This window comes from Lonchura striata, chromosome 4 (assembly GCF_046129695.1).
Source record: "Lonchura striata isolate bLonStr1 chromosome 4, bLonStr1.mat, whole genome shotgun sequence".
Lineage (NCBI taxonomy): Eukaryota > Metazoa > Chordata > Aves > Passeriformes > Estrildidae > Lonchura > Lonchura striata.
Window position 1 is genome coordinate 9,018,874 of NC_134606.1, and position 22,347 is coordinate 9,041,220.

The 22,347-nt window shown below is 36.2% G+C and overlaps 1 protein-coding gene across 1 annotated transcript in view; it reads left to right on the forward strand.

Moving 5' to 3' along the window:
* The window catches only part of CFAP99 (cilia and flagella associated protein 99), a 48,743-nt gene that overhangs the window by 11,265 nt on the left and 15,131 nt on the right, over nucleotides 1–22,347 (forward strand). Inside the window, exons 3-10 of the mRNA XM_021550731.3 lie at nucleotides 2,430–2,574; nucleotides 4,676–4,770; nucleotides 9,280–9,392; nucleotides 11,513–11,693; nucleotides 15,879–15,959; nucleotides 17,429–17,494; nucleotides 18,361–18,420; nucleotides 22,247–22,335. Of these exons, the coding sequence (XP_021406406.2) occupies nucleotides 2,430–2,574; nucleotides 4,676–4,770; nucleotides 9,280–9,392; nucleotides 11,513–11,693; nucleotides 15,879–15,959; nucleotides 17,429–17,494; nucleotides 18,361–18,420; nucleotides 22,247–22,335 (830 nt within the window). The remainder of the gene's footprint in view (nucleotides 1–2,429; nucleotides 2,575–4,675; nucleotides 4,771–9,279; nucleotides 9,393–11,512; nucleotides 11,694–15,878; nucleotides 15,960–17,428; nucleotides 17,495–18,360; nucleotides 18,421–22,246; nucleotides 22,336–22,347) is intronic.

The window sequence follows — 22,347 nt, forward strand, 5'->3', positions numbered from 1 at the left end:
TCCTGTCCAAGTACTCCTCGTGTCCAGTCTTGTTTAGTTGACTGAGTAGTGATGAGATCACTTCCTTAGGGGACATAGCTGCAGGCTGCTCAACTAGTCTCGATTTTCACATGTAGAAACAGAACATGTGGTACCATCTGTGGCTGAAAGCAGATTCAGCTGATTATGTTTCATGACAAGACGTTTTGTCCTGTGGTCCCCAGAACTGCCAGTCAGTGCTGATGTTGTGGGGCACAGCTGTCCCCAGGCTGCATCTCCTGTCACCCTTGTCTCAAGGCCATATAGTGGTTATGTACATTCTAACTCAAGGTGTAAGCAAGAGTAAGAACTTCTGTGTTCATCCTAACACTTCTGAGTTAAGTCAGAGCAGTAAAGTAGAGAAACTGTAGACAGTTAATTGCATTTTAGTCTCCACTGTATAGGAGGTGAGCTGGGCACAAGTGGTGTCCTGTTGTAACCTGTTTGTCTATTCTTGGCCACCTCTGCAAAGTACATTTGAAAAGCACAGGTTTGCCAAAGCACTTCGTATCAAATTACACAGAACATGATTGCAAAGATCTAATCTAATAAAGATCTTGAAAACAACTGAATTTTAGCTTTCTAACAGAGATAGCTGAGAGAGTTTCTGTTGGGCTTGTTTCCAACAGGCTTGACCAGTTTTATGATGGACTTTCTGTTTCTTAACAGAACTACCATTTTTTGCAGTTTCTTCATAAGTAACACCATTTGCTCAAGGGAACAATTGTTTCAGATTCAAAATGTCACAATCCTGCTTTCACTGGAACTACATCCTCTCTGACTTTGCCATTCAGGTTTCTAGGTTTGCTTTTGCCTTTTGTAGTAAATTCTTAGAGATCTCATATCAAATATTATATATATGTGTGTATGTGTATATATATATCATCATTTAGTGGGGGCTTAGATTTATGGGTTTTCTTTGTTAGTTTCATGAAAGAACTTACATAAATCTTCATCCATAAAAGGTGTCTGTGTGCCCTAGAAGAATCCTCAGTGCTTAGCAAGCTGGAGTCCATACTTTCCTTTTTTTTTTTTTTCTTTTTTTTTTCATATTTTAAGATTTTTTTTCAGTCTCTTTCCTCATTTTTCCTGGTGACGATGCACAAATTAAAAGTAATGAAATCAGGGTTTTGAACAGGAGTAGTGAAAAAAATTATGCTTGCTCTGAATGACAACCTGAGAAAATACACTTTGAATTCTTCTGCATTAGTTTTTACATCTAAATACTACAATGGTAATTTTAAAGTTTTGCCTTATATTTGCTTGATCTCAAAGCCCTATATAGTGTCATTCATCAGAAAATTCACAGACTTCCATCCAACAGCCTCTAGTAATACCCATAAACTAGAAACGAATCACATTAGGGAAATAAAGCAATCAAGAGGGTAGCAGACAGCCTACCAGGCAGGGTGAACTTCTCATCTGATACATTCCATTGCTCTCACACCTCTGAGCTCTAGGAGAGATCATACATCAAATGTGGATTACACATTTTCAGAAGATGCACTCAGCCTTTTTTCTTGGCTTCTTGTCTAACCTCCTTAAATCAAAGGATCATTATTGTTTGTCATTTTGTCATAGCTCAGCTGGCCATTTTCAATTCATGTAATAACAGATTGGTCTGGACCTCAGATTTTATTGCAGTGTTTAAAGGTGGTTCATCCTAGAAGTTTATCTCATATGGTAGCAGATATTGCATAGCTATTTACTGTGATTGAAACACACTGTGAAGTTGAGGAGCATTCAGACTTTTTAAAGGGATTATGGGGTAGGATCCAGAAGGAAGTGAGCATCCTACTCTCCTGTTCCCTTGGGGTACTGCATGAACATTACAAGGGACCAGGAGCATTAGCTGGATAAGAAACAGTCTGCATTAAAGAGAATCCTGGCACTCACTGGTTTAGCTTAAATCAGTCACGTTCTCCAAAGTTGGGTTTCAGTAGGAGTTAAGATCCTTTCCCTAATCTCTGTGGCTTCTCCCCTCAGTTTAGTCTCCTTAAGTAGCACAGACTTCACCCACAAAGAAGAGATTTCCTGAGGGAAAACAAAATCTTACTGAAACTTTCTCAAACTGTTGACTAAGTTAATCATTGCTCATAACTCAGTGACTTCAGATTTTCTTTGCATCAACTGCTGACATTCACACATGAAGGTCATTTAACTCAATGCTTATGTCAGCAGGTAAAATGAACACTTAACATTGGAGAAAGTTACATTTTGCTTAACAAGGGCCATTAGTTTGCTAGGACTGCCCTTATTTGATGGCATTAGAAGGGCAGCAGCCCTACCAAAGGCACTGCTGTTAATTGTTCATGTTTTCCAGTTACTTCAAAATAATTGTACTTTTTGTACACAAAAAATTATTTTCTTTCCAGAATACATTAATCACTATTAAATTTGTATCTCTATAGACTCTTAATGTGACAGAAGAAAAATTTGTATTGGATACAGTAGCAGGATGCACAGAATATAAATCCATATTGGATGTGGTGGTCAATGCCTTTTACGTTCAGGATGGGAGATACTGCCCCATTTCTGAGCGTAATCTTTATATAGGTAAGTTGTCTTTACAATACCAAATGTGTTTACCACATAATTTTAAAAAATATAATTTTACTAATGTTAAGTCTTGGTATTGTATTATGTTGGAAGCACTGTCATTGTGTCTAGTGCAGTGTGATGTACAGGACCTTTTCTAATGTCCTAATGAATGTGAAGTACAAAATCTGAAATTGTTATTTAGTCTGAAATCTTTCAGGTGTTAACTGCAATTTTACCTAAGGGTAAGATGCAGTTGGAAAATAGCAGCAGTGGCTGGAAGAAGCATCTTGGAAGTTTAACCATGCCTTTAAAAAATGTTCTTCAGTGATTTCCCTTTATTCTCTTCTATGCAACCCAGTACCTCTGCCATCAGATACAAAAATGTGTAACAAAGCTCTGTGTGCTGAGGAACACAGCACATCTCACAGTATGCAGACAAAATTGTCTCTATCCATGTGTGGGTTTCTTCATTACTGACCATCACAATGACATAAGTAACTTAAGATACACCATCTATCTCCACGAGTGAGGTCAATTCTTTTCATTTTATTAGTTACTTGATTAGATTCAGTTCTGATACAACTATCTCTGATAGTATCTACCCAGTTAATTAGGGTAGTTACTACTCCCAAGGTTATTTAAGGTATTGAGAAGTACATGAAAAAAATAATTTAAAAAATATTTTATGCTATTTATTTAATACACACATGCTGAGGTTGATCTGTTAAGGCCCTAAATAAGATGGCATCACAAATACCTCTGTTACTGGTTCTCTAAGTCAAGTTCTGAATCTTTTTGGGTATATTTAAAAAAGTCCATTTAATTCAGAGTGGTTGAAAATTACAAAGAAACTTAACTAATATAAATCGATCTACATTTTGTGTTTTAAAAACTAGTAAATTTTTATTACAATTCTGGTTGCTTCTGTCACAATCTGGAAAAGTACAGAAATTGAAATCAAACAACAAAAGGGAGCCTAAACTGTCAAGGATGAAATTATTAGTGTATTGAGTTTATTTCTAAATGGTAATGCTTCATTGTCTCAATTTCTCCAGAGCCATGTTTTTCATTGTCTAGGGCACATAAATTATACCTTTAAGCTCAGTGATGCTATAATTGGATTGTCAGGACTGGTCCACTCAAAAGCTTCCATTAATCATAGGCAGAGGGTAGGAACAGAAAATTTTCCTTTATCAACAAGTTGAGAGTCTAAGGTCATTGGCTTACATATTTTAAGCTGCTTGTGATTCCCTTTGCCAAGCTGCATTGACACTTAAATGATCAAAGCTGCTTATAAAGGCTGTTGCTATGTGTGAGCAGATTTGAATTTAATAAAGCTTGTAGGAGATAAATGTATATTCTGCTAAGACTGATTAAATACGTTGCTGTAGTAAAGCACATGAGATTGAAGCCTAAAGATACACTGAGTTGGCTGCAGCACATTGGCCAGAATTTCCTGATTTTACCATTGCAGTTTGGTGGCAGCTGCACTGTAAGTGAAGCCTGATTGATCAAAGTGAAGTGAGAACAAATGAAAGCTGATACAGGAGCCCATGAACTTTACAGGTCTACTAAAATTTCACAGTTCTGACTGTGCCTCTTCCTGTATCATAGAATAGAATCATAAATCATTTAGGCTGGAAAAGACCTCTAAGATCATTGAACTGTGTTCTTGCCATAGAGAGTGCAAGATTCAGGTTTGAAATTTCACAATTTAAAAACTTGGTTTTATTCCAATTCAGAATAAAATTAAAGATTACAACATTTTAGGCAATATGATCACTTGGGGAAAAAAGTGAAGTAAATACTAGAACTATTACATTTTACGTTTGATTTTTTGTTATCTATAATGTTGTTATGTATAATGAACTATGAATTTGTAACAGAAGGATAAGAGCTATCCTCTCTCAAAACATTAAAACCAGAGTATGTTGAAAAATTCACTATCAAAACTGTTTAAAATTAAGGTAACAGTCTAAATCACAGAGTAGGTTGAGTAAAGGGTTATTAGGTATAGTATAGATTTATTAGAATTCAGTACAGGTTTATTTAGTACATTGAGTATAGTTTTATTAAAATTGTCTGCTGTATTTTAAATGTATGTATCTTTTGATAGTTATATGTTATCTAGCTACTTTTCAACTAGAAGAGATTGGTTTTCAGCACTTCAGCAGAATTGTGAAATCCTTGGACACTGCAAAAATGCAACAGGTACAAAACATTTTAAAAATAATTATCCATTCATTGTGTTTGATTAATCAAATGTCTTTTCTCAACTTTTAGAATAAATTAAATGGAGAAATTACTGTTATTTTCTGTTAAAATTCAGAAATTAGTATTTTTTTACCAAAAACCCTTCAATTTCTTTACGTGCAGGGTGATTCTTATATACAGTCAAAGATCAATTTAAATGTATTTTATATAATCCAAGCAGGTCAAATAATTACATAATTTACAGTTTATGTCATTTACAATTGTCTCTTCAAGTTGCACACTCACTCTTGCCTCTGCTTACATTCTTTCTTTGACTTTAGAGAGGAGATGTTTTTTCCATATGCAATGAACCTGTTGAAACTTGCAGTTCCTGATGTTTGGTGTTCTTCTTTTCCTGGAGAATCCACTGCCACTTCCATTATCAAGCCTCTTGTGCTTCCATCACTTTTTCTCCTTCCCAAAAACACTGGCTGGCTCAGAGTTATGCATGTACCAATGGCCCCAGTACAACATGCAACTGAGCAAACCACTGCTGCCAAATAAAAAGTGGGACAACAAAATTCTGCCTCCCTGTCCTTTTCTGAAGTAATGAATTTGGGGGTTGCTTCAGGATTTGTTTGCTATTTTTCATTGTAACTGTAGAAATATAATTATCTTCTGCTTCTCTTTCAAAATTAAAGTGCTAATTATCTTAAAAGCTATGTTGTACAGAGGAGCAGAGGGATAAATTGAGCAGCAGTGCTTTCTCATAAGCCCTGTTTTCTCAGGAAAATGGACTAAAAATTAAATCACTGGTGACACAGCATCTGTAACCTTTGATTATCCAGATGTTTCAAAGCATAGTCCAAATATGCTGTTTGAATAAAAAAGATGGAATTAAAGAGATAGGCAAATTTTAATAATTAATAGTCAAAAGGCTAAGGTTTATCCTTATAGTGATTATTTTGAATGTTCATGTGGATGCCAGCATCTCTTTAATGAATAGAGTTGCTTTGCAACAGGGACAGAGTAGGTTAAGTTGTCTGGTTTTAGATGGACTTACTATGGAATGCTTATTATTAATTCCATTCAGAGACAAAAATTATATATTTCATTAACAGTTAAAAACAGCAGAGGAGGGGGTGGAAGAATTATCATAATCTGATAGACAGACAAATCACTCTGTCTAAAATGCTCTCCCAGCCCCTTCTTTGGTAAACATCTTAGACACAAGCTACTGGATTGGATGCATCTTGAGCTCATTCAGCTAGCAACACAATTTTCCCACATCGTGCCAATTATCTCTTGTTGATTCCATTCATCTAGCTTTACATGGCTTAAGCATCAGAGTCCTGATGTTCTGGTTTAGATAATGCCTCCTTCCTTATCTGGAATAACTCTTTTCTGATAGGAAGTGCTGCATATTCCAATGTTGTGCACCTGCTATCATTGTAGCAGGTGTGACTTGGTTTGCTTAAGTATCTTACCAGATCCTCATCACCATGGCACCTAGATTTCCTTTTCTTCTATTAGAACAGTTTCTTTGTCTCCAAAGTGATGCTAGATTAAATTAATGCACCTGCAGCAGAAGGTTTAGAAGCAGCATTTTGTCCCCCCAGCAACAGAGACAAAAGAGCAGAAGGCAGATCTGCAGCCTTAGCAACAAAAGTTATCAGAAATTTGGGAACCTCCTTCAGGATGCTGACCTCTAGATTTTGCCTGATGACTATTGTGTCTGAGTTCAGTTAAGACACTGAAAAAATATTCACATATATTTTCGTACAACAGATTTACTTCAATTAAAAATTAAAAATTAAAAATTCAGTACATCACAGGATGAATGGAATTTACTTCATCATGCAGATAAACCTCACTCAGATGAATAGTCTTCAGGTGAATGGTGTCGACCTATGGGAGATTTAAGACCTTTCTCTTAAAGTCTTGTGTGATGGAATCCATTCAACTCAAAGTCAGAGTGTTTCCCTATGTTTGATGAATGTTCAAATATTTTCATTTAGGCAGAATAACAATGCTACCTCACTTACACACATGTTCATCTGCTTGAACAGCAAATCACAAGCTCTCATTCTGTAATATTATGAATACATGCAAAAATTTTTATGGTGATATAATTACAGAACCATAGGATAAAACCCATACTTGTAACTTGAGTGTGATTATCCTTTTAAGAAATTAGCCATGCATTGCTGGCTCAAATTTATTTTTATATTCTATTATTCTACATGCTATTCTTCTACATTTATTTTAAAATGTGAGGATTTGTGTGTTAGAGAAAATACACTATTGAAATATAAAGTTGAAGTAAACAGCTTTGTAATTTCTGAATTGTCTTTAAAAAATATAAAATACAAAGTGTTTTCTTTCTAGCAGTTAAGAACCTGTTTTTTCTGCTTCATGTTCTGATTGCTTTTAACAGCAGCTCTACAGAACTTCTGAGATAATCAAAGGAATATCACTACATAAGAGCTGGGCATTGTAATAGAATTTAAGATGAGGTAGGAATAGCAGGACATGATCAGTCTCATGGTGGATGGTGGGTAAAACCAGTTCAAGTTGGGTTGATGTTTTCAGGCAGTGGCTGATCTGTATGGAGAAACAGAACATGCTGTTTCCTGCAGTTACTTCCTTAACTGAAGAGTCAAAATCTTATATTCTGAATGTAAGCATTTCAGCTTTGCAAATGCCTCCATGGATGTAAAGATATTACTAGATGAGGAAATTTCCCATTTTTTATGTATTTTCTAGAAAGCTGTATGATCCCACTGTGTGAAAGTGTGTTAAGAATATTAAGTTCAAATTCTCAAAAGTAAGGTATTAATTCAGCCCACCTGTAAAAGTGCATTAAAAAACAGTCTTTAATTATACACACTTGTGTTACTACAGTCAGAGTATACATTAAAATATAAACATGGGTATAATTCATTGCTGGTGTAATTCCATCACTTCCAGAAGGGAAATGGTTCTTCATTATCATGCTGTCTGAGTAGTGAAAGTTTTGGAATGTTCAAGACAGAAGAGTAAGCAGAATAATGCTGTTACCAAATTACTACCAGTGACTTTGCTAAGGAGACAGCCTGGTAACATCCAAACAGAAATCTGAGAAAAAACTCATTCTGCTGCTGTAAAAGCAATCACTGCTGATACTGGGCTTTTCACCCGTATCACATGTGGCCAAAGACAAAACAGAAATATTAGGAATTGTTCCTAGCAATTCAGTTCACAAAACAGAAAAGTTTCTTTTCTCTTATCACCATCTGTGATGGGGATTATCCATACTAAGATTGTGGACTTGGGTTCAGGCACACTTCTGGTAGAAATTATGTCCAGTCATCCTACAAACACCTTGAGTCAAATCTCAGTTGTTTGTGGCTGAATTAGTCACAAAGTTCTGAGGCACCTTGGGCCTGGCACCACATTTGAATTAAGAAGCTCTCTGGTAGTTCTGCAGAACTAAAAACTCAATACAAAGAACTCTATGGCTCTGTGTAAAACAACTTGAAGTGGGGCTGATGCCAAATCTAATCTAATAAGCTCTGCAAGTCTCCATTTGAAGCTTCTCAAAGTGACAGTGCACTGCTTCACAGTATGTCTCATAATGTCAAAATTATTTAGTGGATGTTTTTGCTTTTACTGTGATTATTTCAGCGTCGTACTTTCATTTCCAATAATTTTAATGGAAGAGATAAGATTCAAGTTTGGAATTTATATTGCTGTAAATGATGCAGGCTGAATCTGAGTGCCATTTTTCAAGAGTGTTTCAAAAGGCCATTTGAATACTTCAAGATTTAAAGAAAGGCTTTTGACCTTCTGGTGAACTGGAGTGGCAAACAAAACTTCAAATGTCAGTTGTTAATTCTCCAGTGTGTAGACCCCTACAATGCATAAGTGTGCCAAATTTCAGTCTTTTCTTTTAATGAGAATATGCCAATTAATTATATTTCAATAAAAGAAAAAGCCACATTGTATAACATTTACTGTACTTTTCAGCAATTCTCTTCTGCCCAGTTCCCAGGGAGCTGAAAACAATTCAAGTCATTCAGGTGCAGTGTCTGGCCTGACATATTTCTGGGCTTCATAGGTCTTCCAGTTATAGATAATCAGAAGTCCACCGTAGGTATATTGGACTCAAACTCTATTGTAAGATTATACTAAAATCAGTGTATTCCAGTAATAATTAATTTTGAATAAAACCATTGTTTCACAATGTTTGAAGGAAATTAAAGATGAATAAACACATCTCTATTTTGTAGCATGTAATTTTTTTTTTTTTTTGCCACCAAAAAAAATTTGGTGTCTATTAGTGTTTCACAAAATAGGGCTAAAAAACATGGGACTGGCCCCCAGCTAATAAGTACCTAAAAATACCAAGCAACTGTGTTTGCAATTACAAGGTCAAATGCAGTCAAGTTCTTCAGTGGTGTTTGTAGTAAAGGCAACTATCTTTTTGTAGTCTTACATACACCATGTCTCCAACATTCATATTTAAAAGAAACCACTTGTTATTAGTTTCTTAGGTTCTTCTTCAATGGCTTGCATCTGAACACATGGATAAAAGATGAATGGAGTCACTTCTACGACTCAGTGTATGTAAAAGAGAACTGGATTGATCCACTGCTAAGGTAAGTAGTCCTTAAGTAGCCTCTGGCCCATCTCAAAGTTTAAAAGCTGGGGAAAGCTTCCCCTGAAAGCTCACACTTCTGTTAAAATGTTTCTCCTATTGAAGGCACTCAGAACCCTCCTGGTCTACACAGGTCTTTAGCAATCCCTTTTACTTACCCAGAGGCAAGGTTCTCTCTCAGGAAAGTCCTTTCACAGCTGTTGTACATTTGCTTCCTGATGCCCCTGAACAGATAAAATATCATACTCTGAATAAAAGTAAAATAGAAGGTTCAAATTATCTTAGTCATGCCTCATCAGTCACTTCAACATCTCTATGACATTAGGTATTTGAAAAAATGTTTGACTTCTCTGATTTTGGCTTTATGCACAGACTTGTTTATACTGATAGTCATAAAATCCCTTCTGAGCAAATCAGATAAGCATTTAAGCAAGTCTTTTAAAGTTATTATTTACACAGTTGCAGCACCATTTAACAGCTTAAAGGCTCTGAGGTGCATCAACTCATTGGTTAGGTGGTGATATGCTAGCAATTGTACCCTTGCCAAACTGGAACATTTTCATGTCGAGAAATAGTAGCTCTGCAGCCTACTGGGTCACTTTTTACTCTAATTTTTACCCAGAACAGATAAATTACACCAAGGTGGCTGGAGTCACTCATCCTTCTCAATGCAGAATAGATCAACTCAGATGATGGCAAACAATGTTAGACAAAAACATGTTATGAACAATATCAGCTGAAAAAGAGGTTTGCATCTGGTTCTGTCATATCGAAGTCCCTAGACTAATCCTTTCACACTGTGTAGTTTATTAGCACTTTAGCAAATATATAACATAGATTTGGCTTGCACTACTCTACAGGAACCACAGGGATAGATCTGAAGCCAGAATTTGACTCAAAATATTCCATTGTAGTGATTCTATTTATAATAAAAGCTTAGAATAGTATAAAAATACAGCTAGAGAGATATGGAGATATACATCCATACCCACACAGTTCTTGCACATATGCATTCATGCAGGCTGAGGCTTAGACCACTACTTGTTTCATTAACAGCAAGTTTATTGGAGCTGTCCTTCACAGTCAGTTACACTGAGTGTAATGAATCCATGTTTTGCCTGGAAGTGGTGAATGTAAGTTATACAAGAATGTTCAACACTAGATTTGGTTACTGGGTTTGAAACATCCTTCAGGGGTCTGAAGATGCAGTAATGAATTTAATCAGTTCAGTAGCTGAAATTCTTTTAAATGTGTCTGTGTTCCTCTTTCTAATATTAATATAAATAGAATATTATATAATAGTGAGGTTAATATAAAGAGTCTTATTTATTTTAATGGAGCTTCATTACTTGCATAAGTTACTTGCAAGCCTTACCCTGTAATGACAGTACTACCTAAGGTAACAGTCCTATAAACAACTTAGACTAAGTTTGAATTGTCATTTGCTTTTTAATTCCTGGGGAAGCTCCATTGCATGTGTAATATGTAAGAATATAACATACATAGAGGAAGAATAACTGTCTTGAAGCTGTCACTTTAATTAGACTGTGATACCCTGTTTGTGTTTTACCTTTAATCTGCGTCTTCCTGTCAACCCTTAGAAGTCTGAACCTTGATACAAGCCCAAAATTATAGAACTCAAAATCTTCTTGGATGCCCCCAGAGGGTTCATTTGATAATTCACCAAATTCCTTGGATCTTTCTATTTTTTTCTATTAGAACTGCCTGTCCTTTAAGATTGATCTGCATGTGCTCTGTTGGTACATGTGGCAACACCCAGACCACTGTTCATAGTCTCTTCATCTAAGTATGTAAAGCGTGCAATTAGCCTATGACAGCTGCTTTTCTGACTCCTAATCTGGCCCTGCATAAAACCAACTGGCCAGATAGTTGTTTATTCCATAACAACTGTGGCTATTTCACCACTAGTAATCTGGGTGGATAGCATCTATCAAGAGGTTAAATAACACAGTGTAGCTAAATCCTGAGTACTGATTCATACGTCAGTTTTATTAAAATTGAATGGCAGAATTTGCACCAATGCCAACCTTATCTACTGTTTGTAAGTCTGTATGAAAGAGACAAACAAAATAAAATTGAAAAATCTGTGTTTATTTGAAGGTGGCAGCCGAAAGTGCAGCAACTGATAGAAAAGCTCACAGACAAATTAAGTAATCGTACCACCACTGTCAAGACTTCGAGAGTCACTCAGCCAAAGGAATTTAATTTGACTGTACCCAAGCCACGTGCCATTCCTCCACCTACACCAGCACCTCTGCCAGCACTGCCAAAAAGACAACCTGTAAGTTGGTTTATTTTTTGAAAGACACTAAATTTCACGTATGCTTGTGCACAAAATCCTGGCAGGGGAGTTAATAATCTAAATTTAGTATTTTTTGTAAATGAATTCTCATTAAAATAAATGAAGAAGCTGTTTCACTGGAAATGAGATGAACTCTAGGTTTGCAGCTCCTCCTTGAAGGTGGAATTTTATTTTTGTCTTAATGCTGAATCTCTAAAATTAAGGCTTTCAGTTTAAATTCAGTGCTCATGAGACTAGATTTGTCTTTGAATTGCTAAGTTATTTTACTTATTGTCTCACATTGTGATTTAGTTACACTGGTACAAATCAAAGACCCACAGTTGATGTTATCTCACTGGGGTAAAGCCAACAGGATCTGGGATCAAGCTACTATGACTAACTTAATAAAGACTGCAAAATCATCTGTATTTAAATGCAGTTGGAAGTGAGCATAGAAATCATAGATTTGGGCATTATCTGCCACCTTGTATTAGCACTTCAGGTTTTAAATAATACATGTGTTGAATGCTCTTAGAAACCATTTACATTTTAGGATGGCAGAGCAATTTAATGTTAGTGTGTTATACAGTTAATGGGATTTTACATTGAAACAGCTTAATACCAGGCTCTGAAAAACTGCATTTAATAATCACTTAATCAGTATAGGAATGAGTCATGTTGCTGTCATTTTAGAACTTTATGCTGTGCAGCCTCTCTTAGAATAAATTTGCTTTAATGCAGATGCATTTAGTGAAGTTCGTTTGTGTTGTTTGGATTATACTAAATTTGGTTTACATTCTGGCCAGGTTTGCAAATTTAAAGCTTGTGTGACTCTAAAGCCATTAGTGTAGTAGTGACATATCTTCTATTCATTTCTGTACCTCTCACAGCAAATTAAGCTTCACTTTACTTTGCCACGTTGTTGCCAGTATCACCAATTTACATCCTGAAATGAACAGAGGCTGAAAACACAGCTCACATGGCAGGAAAGGGTCAGTAAGGTGAGAGCCAGACATAGTGTGGCTCCAGTATGGTGGAGGGTTGTCTGTAATTCAGAGGAACACAAAGAAATAAAGCTCTTCCACATTACATCCCATAATCTGTTCTCATCCATTATCTCACAAAAGTGTTCATTTTATGAGATACCAGTGTTTTACTCATGGTTCTCATGCACCTGTCGAAGAACTTGTCACATGGTTTTTCAGCAGGGACTATTGTAGCCATGACCCACAGTTACTGCTCCACATTGGAACAGCTGTACAGAACTATATGGAGGCATCTGGAATTTGAGCCATAGGTTATTGCATCCCTGTGCTGCAATTAGTTCATTCTGATTTACAGGATTATTATTTTAGGTATTGCTTTCTAGCATTATTTTATTCCAAGCATTTGTTTCCAAGTTAGATGAGATGTTTCAGACACATTGGGTCAGGAGCTGGGATGGCACTGCCATCCTGTGTGCTGAGCACACGCTCCCTTCCCAGGGGAGGGCAGGGCAGTAGTGACCTATAATGAGATGGGATTCCCCACTGGCCTTGGAAAGTAACTGGCCTTGGGGTAACACAGCCCTAGAAGCTTAAGATAATCATTCATCATCATAAACATTCATCAAAAATGGGGGCCACTAAGTAAAAAGGAAAAACATTTTAATTTTGAGAACTAATAATAAAACAATTCACTCCAAATATTTGGTCTAAAGGTTATTCATGTCTCCACTGGCCTTTGCACACCTGCACATGCACAAGAGTGCCCATATATATGCACACATATAAATACAATTTTACAAGGAAAAATGAGTGCTTTACCTTGAGGTTTTCAAAGGAAACAAATGGAGACAGGTGCATACACCTGATAATCTGCAAAATTATTTAGACACATTCAACTTTCTTGGATATCTTGGCCTAGAGTAACAAAATCCATTCTTTTAATATCAGCACTGTACTAAAATATTAAGATTATGCAATTATTTTATTTTTAAATTTTCTGTAAACCAATCATATATTTTAAAAAAAGGCTGCACTGGGATATTATTGTTACACCATTCAGCCAAATTTAATATATTTTTAATATATTTTTCTATTATTTCATCTGTGCTTCATGAGTGAAGCTACTGATTGTTTAAAATAATTAAATGGGTAAAATCATTTAGCCAGTACAGAGGATTTTGCTTGCAAATATGCAAACCCACTAATATATTTGTGATTTTATCTATAAAAATAGAAACACATCATACAATAGCATTGCATTAGCTTTCCCTTGTCCATCTTATGACAGTAACTTTAAAAAATAGGAGAGTGATGAGTACCAAAGTTCAAAGTGATCATTCATTTTTTTCTTCCTTAAACTTCTTGTGGTTCCTACTCCCTAAATAATCCTCTGGTTAAAGGATGTCACACAGGCTATGTGAGGCTGACCACTGCCAGGGGACGGAAAGCAAAGTTGGTGTCTCTTATCCCCAGCCCCCTTTTTCACATTTGGATTAAATAGGTACAGTCTGGCCTGTTTTGATCTCTGTGTTGCTGTAATTTACAATTTATTTGTAGTGACTTTTTATCCTCTTCCAACAATTGGTAATTGCTGCATTGTCTGTCTGTCTGTCTGTCTGCTTGTACTCATCCCCATGGGCTAAATCACAAGGCAAAGAATGTTTTTGAAACAGCTGATGGAAAATGCTCCTCCTTCCATTACTTGGAATAAGCATAGCAGTTTCTGAGGAGACATTTTCAGCTTACTCTGGCAGATGAGTGCAGTTTGCAGGTAAAGCACATGAATAGGAAGAAGAATGAAATAAACTGATACTCACTGCCTGTGGAATCCTGTGCAAATCTTCTGGGCTTTCATTTCTCCATCCATAAAAGCATAATAAAAATTATTAGATACTTCTGGGAAATACTTTCACTGCTACTTCACTTTAAAAGCTCACAAAAATGCTTGAGGAGTCTCAGCAGTGCATTTAATTGCTAGCTTCTTCTGTTTGTGCATTTGTTTTACCTGTAGATAAAGATGTCACATTGCAAAGACAGTGTAAAGTCCAACAGATTAATGATTTTTTGTAAGTGTAGTTCATTATATAGTCCAATAAAGCTAGATAGGATTCCCATGTTCCCTGAACTGACCTCCAGTACAAGATGGAATATATATTTTCCCCATTAATCCTTGCATTAATTCTGTAACTTTTAATTGATCTAGCACATTTTTAGCAAGGTAAATATTTAGGCAGATGTCCAGTAAACTGTCAGACTCTCTCAGCCACTCCTCTCAAGGAGACATCCAATCTTTTTTAAGAGCTTACTCTGGGATAAATGTATTGCTCAAGCAAATACAGAAATCAACCTGAAGTCCCTAATGTCCTGCTGATCCAACTGACAGCCAGTCACGGTCTGGTCATTTTAGCTGACATGTGATTGCTTTCCCAGGTCTTTGACTAATGCTAGAAGGGGTCCTCCGAGTCCTTTACCTCCCAAACACTTAATCCACACCTCCAATGGTTTTCCCTTGCCAGGACATTGGGACAGCCATGGTAAACCAAAACAAAGGCCCATTTTACCCAGTGTATTTTTCCCAGCACTGCTTAAACACAGAAGTCTGGGAAGATCAGGGGGATGGGACATCTGCTGCTTTTCTCCAACTTCCTTCTCAGGGTCCCACCATTTCAGCTCAAAGACCTCCTCAGTTACAATGAATGTCCTGGGTATTTATTAAACTTCAAAGGATTTCTCTTCCCTGAACTTCTTTGGAGTCTGTAACTTGTTCCTACTACCACACATGGTGCCACAGCTTAACTTTATTCAGCTGCCCTATCTGGCTGTTGTTGCTGTGAAAGTCAAGTTTATGAAATGCCAAACAGAACTGTTCCCATTCTGGAAACATTTTTCTCCCTTTGATAGGTCCTACAGGATTTATTATTGCTTTAGCCTTTCTTGTACTAGTTCCAATATTGTCCTTTCTGGTCTTTTGAGCAGGGGTTATGCTATATTGAACAGAACTGAAAAGCTAGGTAGTTCCAACTAATTGGAATCTGTCCCTGTCTTCTAGAGTGGCACTAATAGAAAAGAATCAATATTTTTAAAAATTAACTGCTGCTATTCTACAGTAAAAGTGGATGAGCTTATTTTTGCCTGCAAGAATGTGTCACTTGGAATGTTTTATATCCCATATTCTAGAGATTTTTGTCTTTTAATATAGGTTCCTTCAAGCATCTATAAGCCTCCAAAGGAAAGAAAGCAACTAGAGGAAATGAAAACAAAAAATATCCAAAAAGCAAAAGTAAGTGTATTTTGTTCTTCTATCCTTTCCTTTCTTCTAAACTGATTCTTCTTTATTGTGTTATCTTCACAAATCTTAGAACTTTATCTGAAACATATCTGCTTTTGCAAATAAATAGCTCATGACTTTTTCTCTAGAGTCATGGAGTTTGTATCCTCTACTCTGTTTTAGCACCCTTTTCCCACCTTCTTTATTTTATTACTAATTGTCCAAGAGAAGGTCCATCTTTTTCTCACTATAAAAGTACCATACATGAAATTTTGCAAGCAGCCATGTAAAATAGCAGAAGAGACATGATTACTTTCTTTTCTTCACAATGGTTCTTCTAATCCCACAGACATGTGGATATATAAGGTATTCATTTATTTATTAAGGCTTCAAATTACAAAATAATTTAAATATTTTTGAGGGTTTTTTCCTGTCATAACTGAAAAATAACCACATTTCATTCACTGTTTTAAAATACCAGCAGATTATGACTTCACATTCTTACATATTCTTCATACATTCCCTTCAGCAGACTGAGAGAGTGTGAAGTCATCCTGGTTTGTAAAGAAACGGAGTACGTGCTCTGTGTGTTAAGACAGTAGGAGAAGGGAGGGCCTGGAAAATACAAACAGATCTAGCTATTTGATCCAAACTTTGACATGAATCTTGTTCAATGAGGTAGCTCATAGTTAAAGCAGATTGTTGTTGTCTTCTCATTGGAAAGGAATTAATTAAATATCCATTTCCACTTTATTTCTCCATTCCCACACTGTAGTCACCATATCCAATCAAATAATAATATAAACTTGATAAAAGGTATGTCATGTGGCTCCATTTTATCAGTACTCTCCCACCCCTGTTCTGAAAATTCCTGACTAGTTTTTACTAGCCAGTACAAGTCTACTCATTACTAGCTGTCCACATGTCCATGTGAAAGGGACATTGGATTCTGTTCCAAGAGGGATGGAGCACCTCCTCTAAGAGGAGTGGCTGAGAGAATTTGGATTCTTCAGCCTGGACAAGAGAAGGCTTCAGAGTGACCTAATTGTGGTCTTCCAGTACCAGAAGAGAGCCCACAGCAAGGATGGAGACTTTCTACAAGAGAAGGGAGTGACAGGATGAGGAGGGGTGGCTTCAAACTGAAGGAGGGTAGGTTTTGATTAGATATTAGGAAGAAATTCTTAACTGTGAGGATGGTGAGGCACTCACACAGGATGCTTAGAAAAGCTGTGGATGCCCCATCCCTGAAAGTGTTTAAGGCCAGGTGGGTTGGAACTATGAGCAACCTGGTCTAGTGGGAGGTGTCTCTGCCTATGGCAGAGGCTTTTGGAACAAGATGATCTTTAAGGTCCCTTCCAACCCAAACCATTCCATAATTCTGTGAATATAGTGGTTGGGGCTACAAGACTTTTTGAGACATAAAATTATTCTTAGAGAATTTAAATGTAACACAGTCTTTAAGATAATTGTTTCAATTGTAGGATCTTCTCCTGGAAGCAAATACTAAGCAGTTCAGGTGTGCAACCATCAAGCCTGAAAAGAGAGAGGTATGGTGCAAAATACATGCCGAAAAATTCCCCAGAAGGGAGATGAAAAATGACTGGAGTATTTAAAGATACCTTAGAGTATTTAAAAAATATGTTTATTTGGAATTAAGAATGATGTGCTACAATTTATAGTTATAGTGTCATTTCACATCCCTATTACCAGCATTTGCCTCTTTGTATGCATAATGCACAACCCCCTTTTCTTATACTTCTGGTGCTGCTTTATTAGTTTCCTAATTTTGAGACAAGCAACCTTTCTGTGAAACTGCTCCAACAAATCTCCAAACTGGCAATATTTCTCTAAATCCACATATTATTTTTCCATTAATTTTTATGCCACAGAGCAGCCAAGCTGAGGGAATAATGGTCCCGTTCATACAGAATCCTTGCTTTGGTTAATTCCCAGTTCACAGTTATGTCATCAAACTATGTAAATCAGTATCTATAGCTAACAACATTAAATTATTAAGCATCAGTAGAATTCTACCACTAATTAATAATTCCATAAAGTGTGTTTGATATTCTATTTTGTCCTCTCAGTATCTATTTCAGTTGAAAGATGAATATATTCATATATATATATATAAGTAATATTTCATAGTCAAAGAAAGAATCACTGTTACTTCTTAGCATTATTTTAGTCAATATTTGAACCTACCTTTGTAAGTTCATATTCTCACTAGGTTGGGTGTACATAGCAAGTTTTTGTGTATCTTTCAATTCCAAAATATGTGGAATTTGTTATTCTACAAAACATATTTGATTAATATTCAAGTGTTAGTTTTGATAAATACCTAATATCTTCTGCTGAGTAATTGAAAATTTGTTTCTGAAATGACATAAAGTATTTTTGGTTTGAACTGCAGAACATACATGACATTATGGAGAGTAAACCAGCATTCAAGGCTCAAAAGATCCAAAGCAAGGTGAGTAACCTTTAAGGAACTGTTGTCAAATGTACTTGAAAATCTGACACGTGCAAATTTTGTCATTATGGAAACTTGATTTGAATCCATGTTTTTACACTAAGATCTTTGGCCAGGAGCATGGGATGGATTGGGTCTATGGTTCATAGAGTTTGTCCTATGCACCATTAATAATACACAAATACATGGTCAGGGTTACTCCATGAAGAGAAGTAAGGAGCCAAAGATGATGAAGGCACAAGCAGTGCCCTCATCAAGCAGGACACAATATCTGAAGGTGAAGAGGCTGGTGGCAGAGATGGGTTCTGTTGATAGCAAGTCAGTCTTGGATAAAACAAGGTAACAAATCAGGTCTGGCAACTGAGAACCCTGACAGCAGGAGACAGAAATGGAGACACAACCAGAAGCAGAATTCCCAGCATAATGGAAACTGAAACCCATTTCTAAGTCCAACTGGGGCTCCCAGGACAGTGAGCAGATGGTGTGAGTGGAGGTCCTGGGTGAGACTGGTCAGGGTGATCAAAACCTTTTGGTTCCCTGAGGTAAACTGTGTGCAGTTGCACAATGTAAACAAATTGCTTTAACAGCGTTTTCAGTTACAAAGGGAGAAGATTTTATGTAAAATAGTATGAAATTAGAATTGTGCCCAGCAAACAAATAATCATGAATCCTTAGTTTAAGAACTTGGCATAAGGACAGAAGAATCTTGCATCAGTACATCACTGTTTCAAAATGAGATCCTAAAGAATGCTGAGCAATCATTCCAGGTAATGACTGTCTGCTACACAATATACAATCAGGTTGGATGTTTGCCTTGTTGCTTTCAGACACATACTGAGGTCATGAAATCCACTATCCTGATTGCTTCTCTTGTAGAATTTTCAAGGGTCAGAGAATTGTAAACATGGGGAAAGAGCTGTTCAGCCTTAACAATGGAACACATGAAAACTCACATTGCTGTTTCTGCAATAACTGCACTACAGATTATCTTCAGTCTTATACTGTTCAGTCTGGCACCTTTCATTTGTTTCAAGTTCTTACACAGAATAATTTCAGCTGTGCTTGTATTGGGGTCTCAAATATCTTGTGAACAGGTCTGCCTACTCTTTAAAACTACATATTTAGGTACAGCTCATAAACACTGTGAAAAGATTGAATCTCTGCTTGGAGGACTGGGCATCTGGCAAGTATTTCTAAAGTCTGTCTGGCATTTATCACACACTGAAGTTATCTTTAGTAACACTATCAACTACTCAGTCTGCTTGCTTACAGTCCAGCAGCATTTAAATTACAGGAAGGTAATCAGACCCTTTTTCATTTTGCACAAAAAGAAAGAGAAAAAAACCCAAACCGGGAAATATTTCCATAGTTAAAACAAACACAAGTGACCTGTAATTACGTGGGCTCAGTTCAAAACTCTGTATATTCCATTGCCCTTTCTGATAATATAAAATAATACAATTTTAGTGCACACTAACAAGAGTCAAGCCATCTGCCTAAATTGCAATAAGAAAAATATGGATCTGGCATCCTCTGGCATTGATTAGCATCACTTCTAAAACTTGCTGGTATCTCCTCTAGATGCATAAACAGTTTTATCTTGTCCAAACACATTTGCCTTAAGGTTGGTTAGGTGATATTCAAGATGCTGCTGTAACTTTCAAGCAGAGATAGGCACATTGTTATTGACTTTTAAAATACTTTCTATTCCTGTCACCTTCTTGCCTGTGCCACTCTCTGAGTAGACAAATCCTAAGAGGATAGCTTATCTAAGATATATATATATATAAATTTTAATCTATCTTCAAATTAATGGAATTATATAATGTTATTTTGCTTTCTTCTTTTTAGAACACCCACATTATATGATTTCTTTTTTATTTTAGAGACCTATATTATGTGCAGCAGCAATTATTTCTCTTTCTGTTCCAAAGTATTTATTCATCCTTTTCACTGGGAGAATGAGACAGTACAAATGCGTAATCACTCTATCTCAGTCTGCCTCTTGCTCATATAATATTTGCTCTTTACATATTTATTTGTTTTGGTGAGTTGTTGCATGTTCATTAGGTGGCAATAGTGAATATCATATTTTCTGACAAGAATTAGTGCTCTGTAATTTTTCAACTTACTTCCATTTTCTCATCTTGAAAAAAGGGAAGATATCTCATGACAGGAAGATAATGAGTAAAATTCATAACTTCCTTGATACTGTATGACATAGAAGAATATATTCAGTTATTTCATTTATACCTGCCTGCACATGTCTTGGAAGTCCCAGTTATTTTAACTATATTGCCATATTTCTGTTTCATTGTCAGTCAGATTTCTGGTCAATAAACTGTGAAACTGAAGTTTAAGGTATTGACATAATTGTTCTTGGTTCAGTTCTCTATCTAAATTGTAGCTGGTAAATACAGAACATGAAATCTGTATACACAGAAAACTGTCCAAAGTTTAGAAACATCTACATGTGTCAGAGAAAATTTCTAAGGAAATATTTTATACACAATACAGGCATAAAATCCAAATTGTTCATATAATGCAGAAGGCTTTGAGATGTGTTGAGATGCAAATCAAAAGGTAGAACTTCATTGGGCATTAAGAAGTCATAGTAAGTCAAACAAAAGAAATAAAATACATTGTTTTGGATTCTTTTCCTAAATTCTTCAAGTTATCATCATTTTGTCACTGACAGGTAATTCACACTGGCATTTACATCATTTACACTGACAGGTAATTAATTTTTTTGCATTAAAATATGCTATCTGCATAAAAACAGTAATTTTACTTAGTGAATTCTAGGTGATGGAATGTGTTTGCTATTCTCAACTTACCTAATTAATATAATTTATAACACCTTTTTTCCAGTTATGCATTTCAGGAGACTTCATATTTCTGCATACAATATTTGCAGTATGTAGCTTGAGTGATTCTGTGCATGTGTTTTTGGAATTTAAATACACGTTTGAATTCTGAACACAGAACTTGTCTGGATTGAAGTCAAACATGTTAAGATTAAGCTTTGTTTTCTGCAGGAATGATCCCAGTTCTTATTTCAGCAGCACTGCTTTGCTTGGTTCAGATCAGGTCTCTTACATGTGTCTGCAAAGGTGACCCATTTTCTCTGAACACCCTACCTGTGCAGGGAACAATTTTAACTGGCAGAGGAATTGATCCTTTCCTCCCTCAGTATTTAGAAGTTGTCTGGGAGTCAGTCTTAACACAATACTTTGAAGAGTTAACAAAGCAGCCACAGGATCTAGTCCAAGTTACACCTTGAGGCCTGAAAGTCACTGAGAGCTATTCTTCATTTCTACTGTCTAGAAAATTGATATGGCAATGGGTGATTCCAGTTGTCTTGGAAATATTTCTACATTGTAATAGTGATTATTTATCAAATGCTTCAAAGATCTTCCTATGAAAGGTGCCACTTTTGTTTTACTTCACTGTTCTGGCTAACTAAACATCTTTCAGAGAGGCAGTTTATTGTCTTTGTCCAAAACAGATCAAATCCTTTTGCACAATGTATATGAGCACTGGAAAATATGAAAGGAAGTGAAGACATTCTATGGGATTTGACATGGTCCAAGACTGATTACAAATTTATAATCCACTTGGGGGACTTTGCTGATTTCTTAAGCAGCTTGAGTGGTTTATGAACAGCATGCAATTTCATTGTGAATGTCAGATTAATGCTAGATGAATGCTTTAAGCAAAATTTATGCTGTCTTGGGTCAATTTCTTTAACCCGCTGAGATGTTTTTATGCCTTGTTTCATGGTTTACATTACTAACTATGGAATATACATTCCCTTTCCTGACAGATTGACAATATACCCATTAAATTAAACACAGCAGCTATTTTGAGGGAGGGCGCCCTCTACCAGCGGAAATTGGAAGAGGAGCTCAAAAGGTAGGACCACAC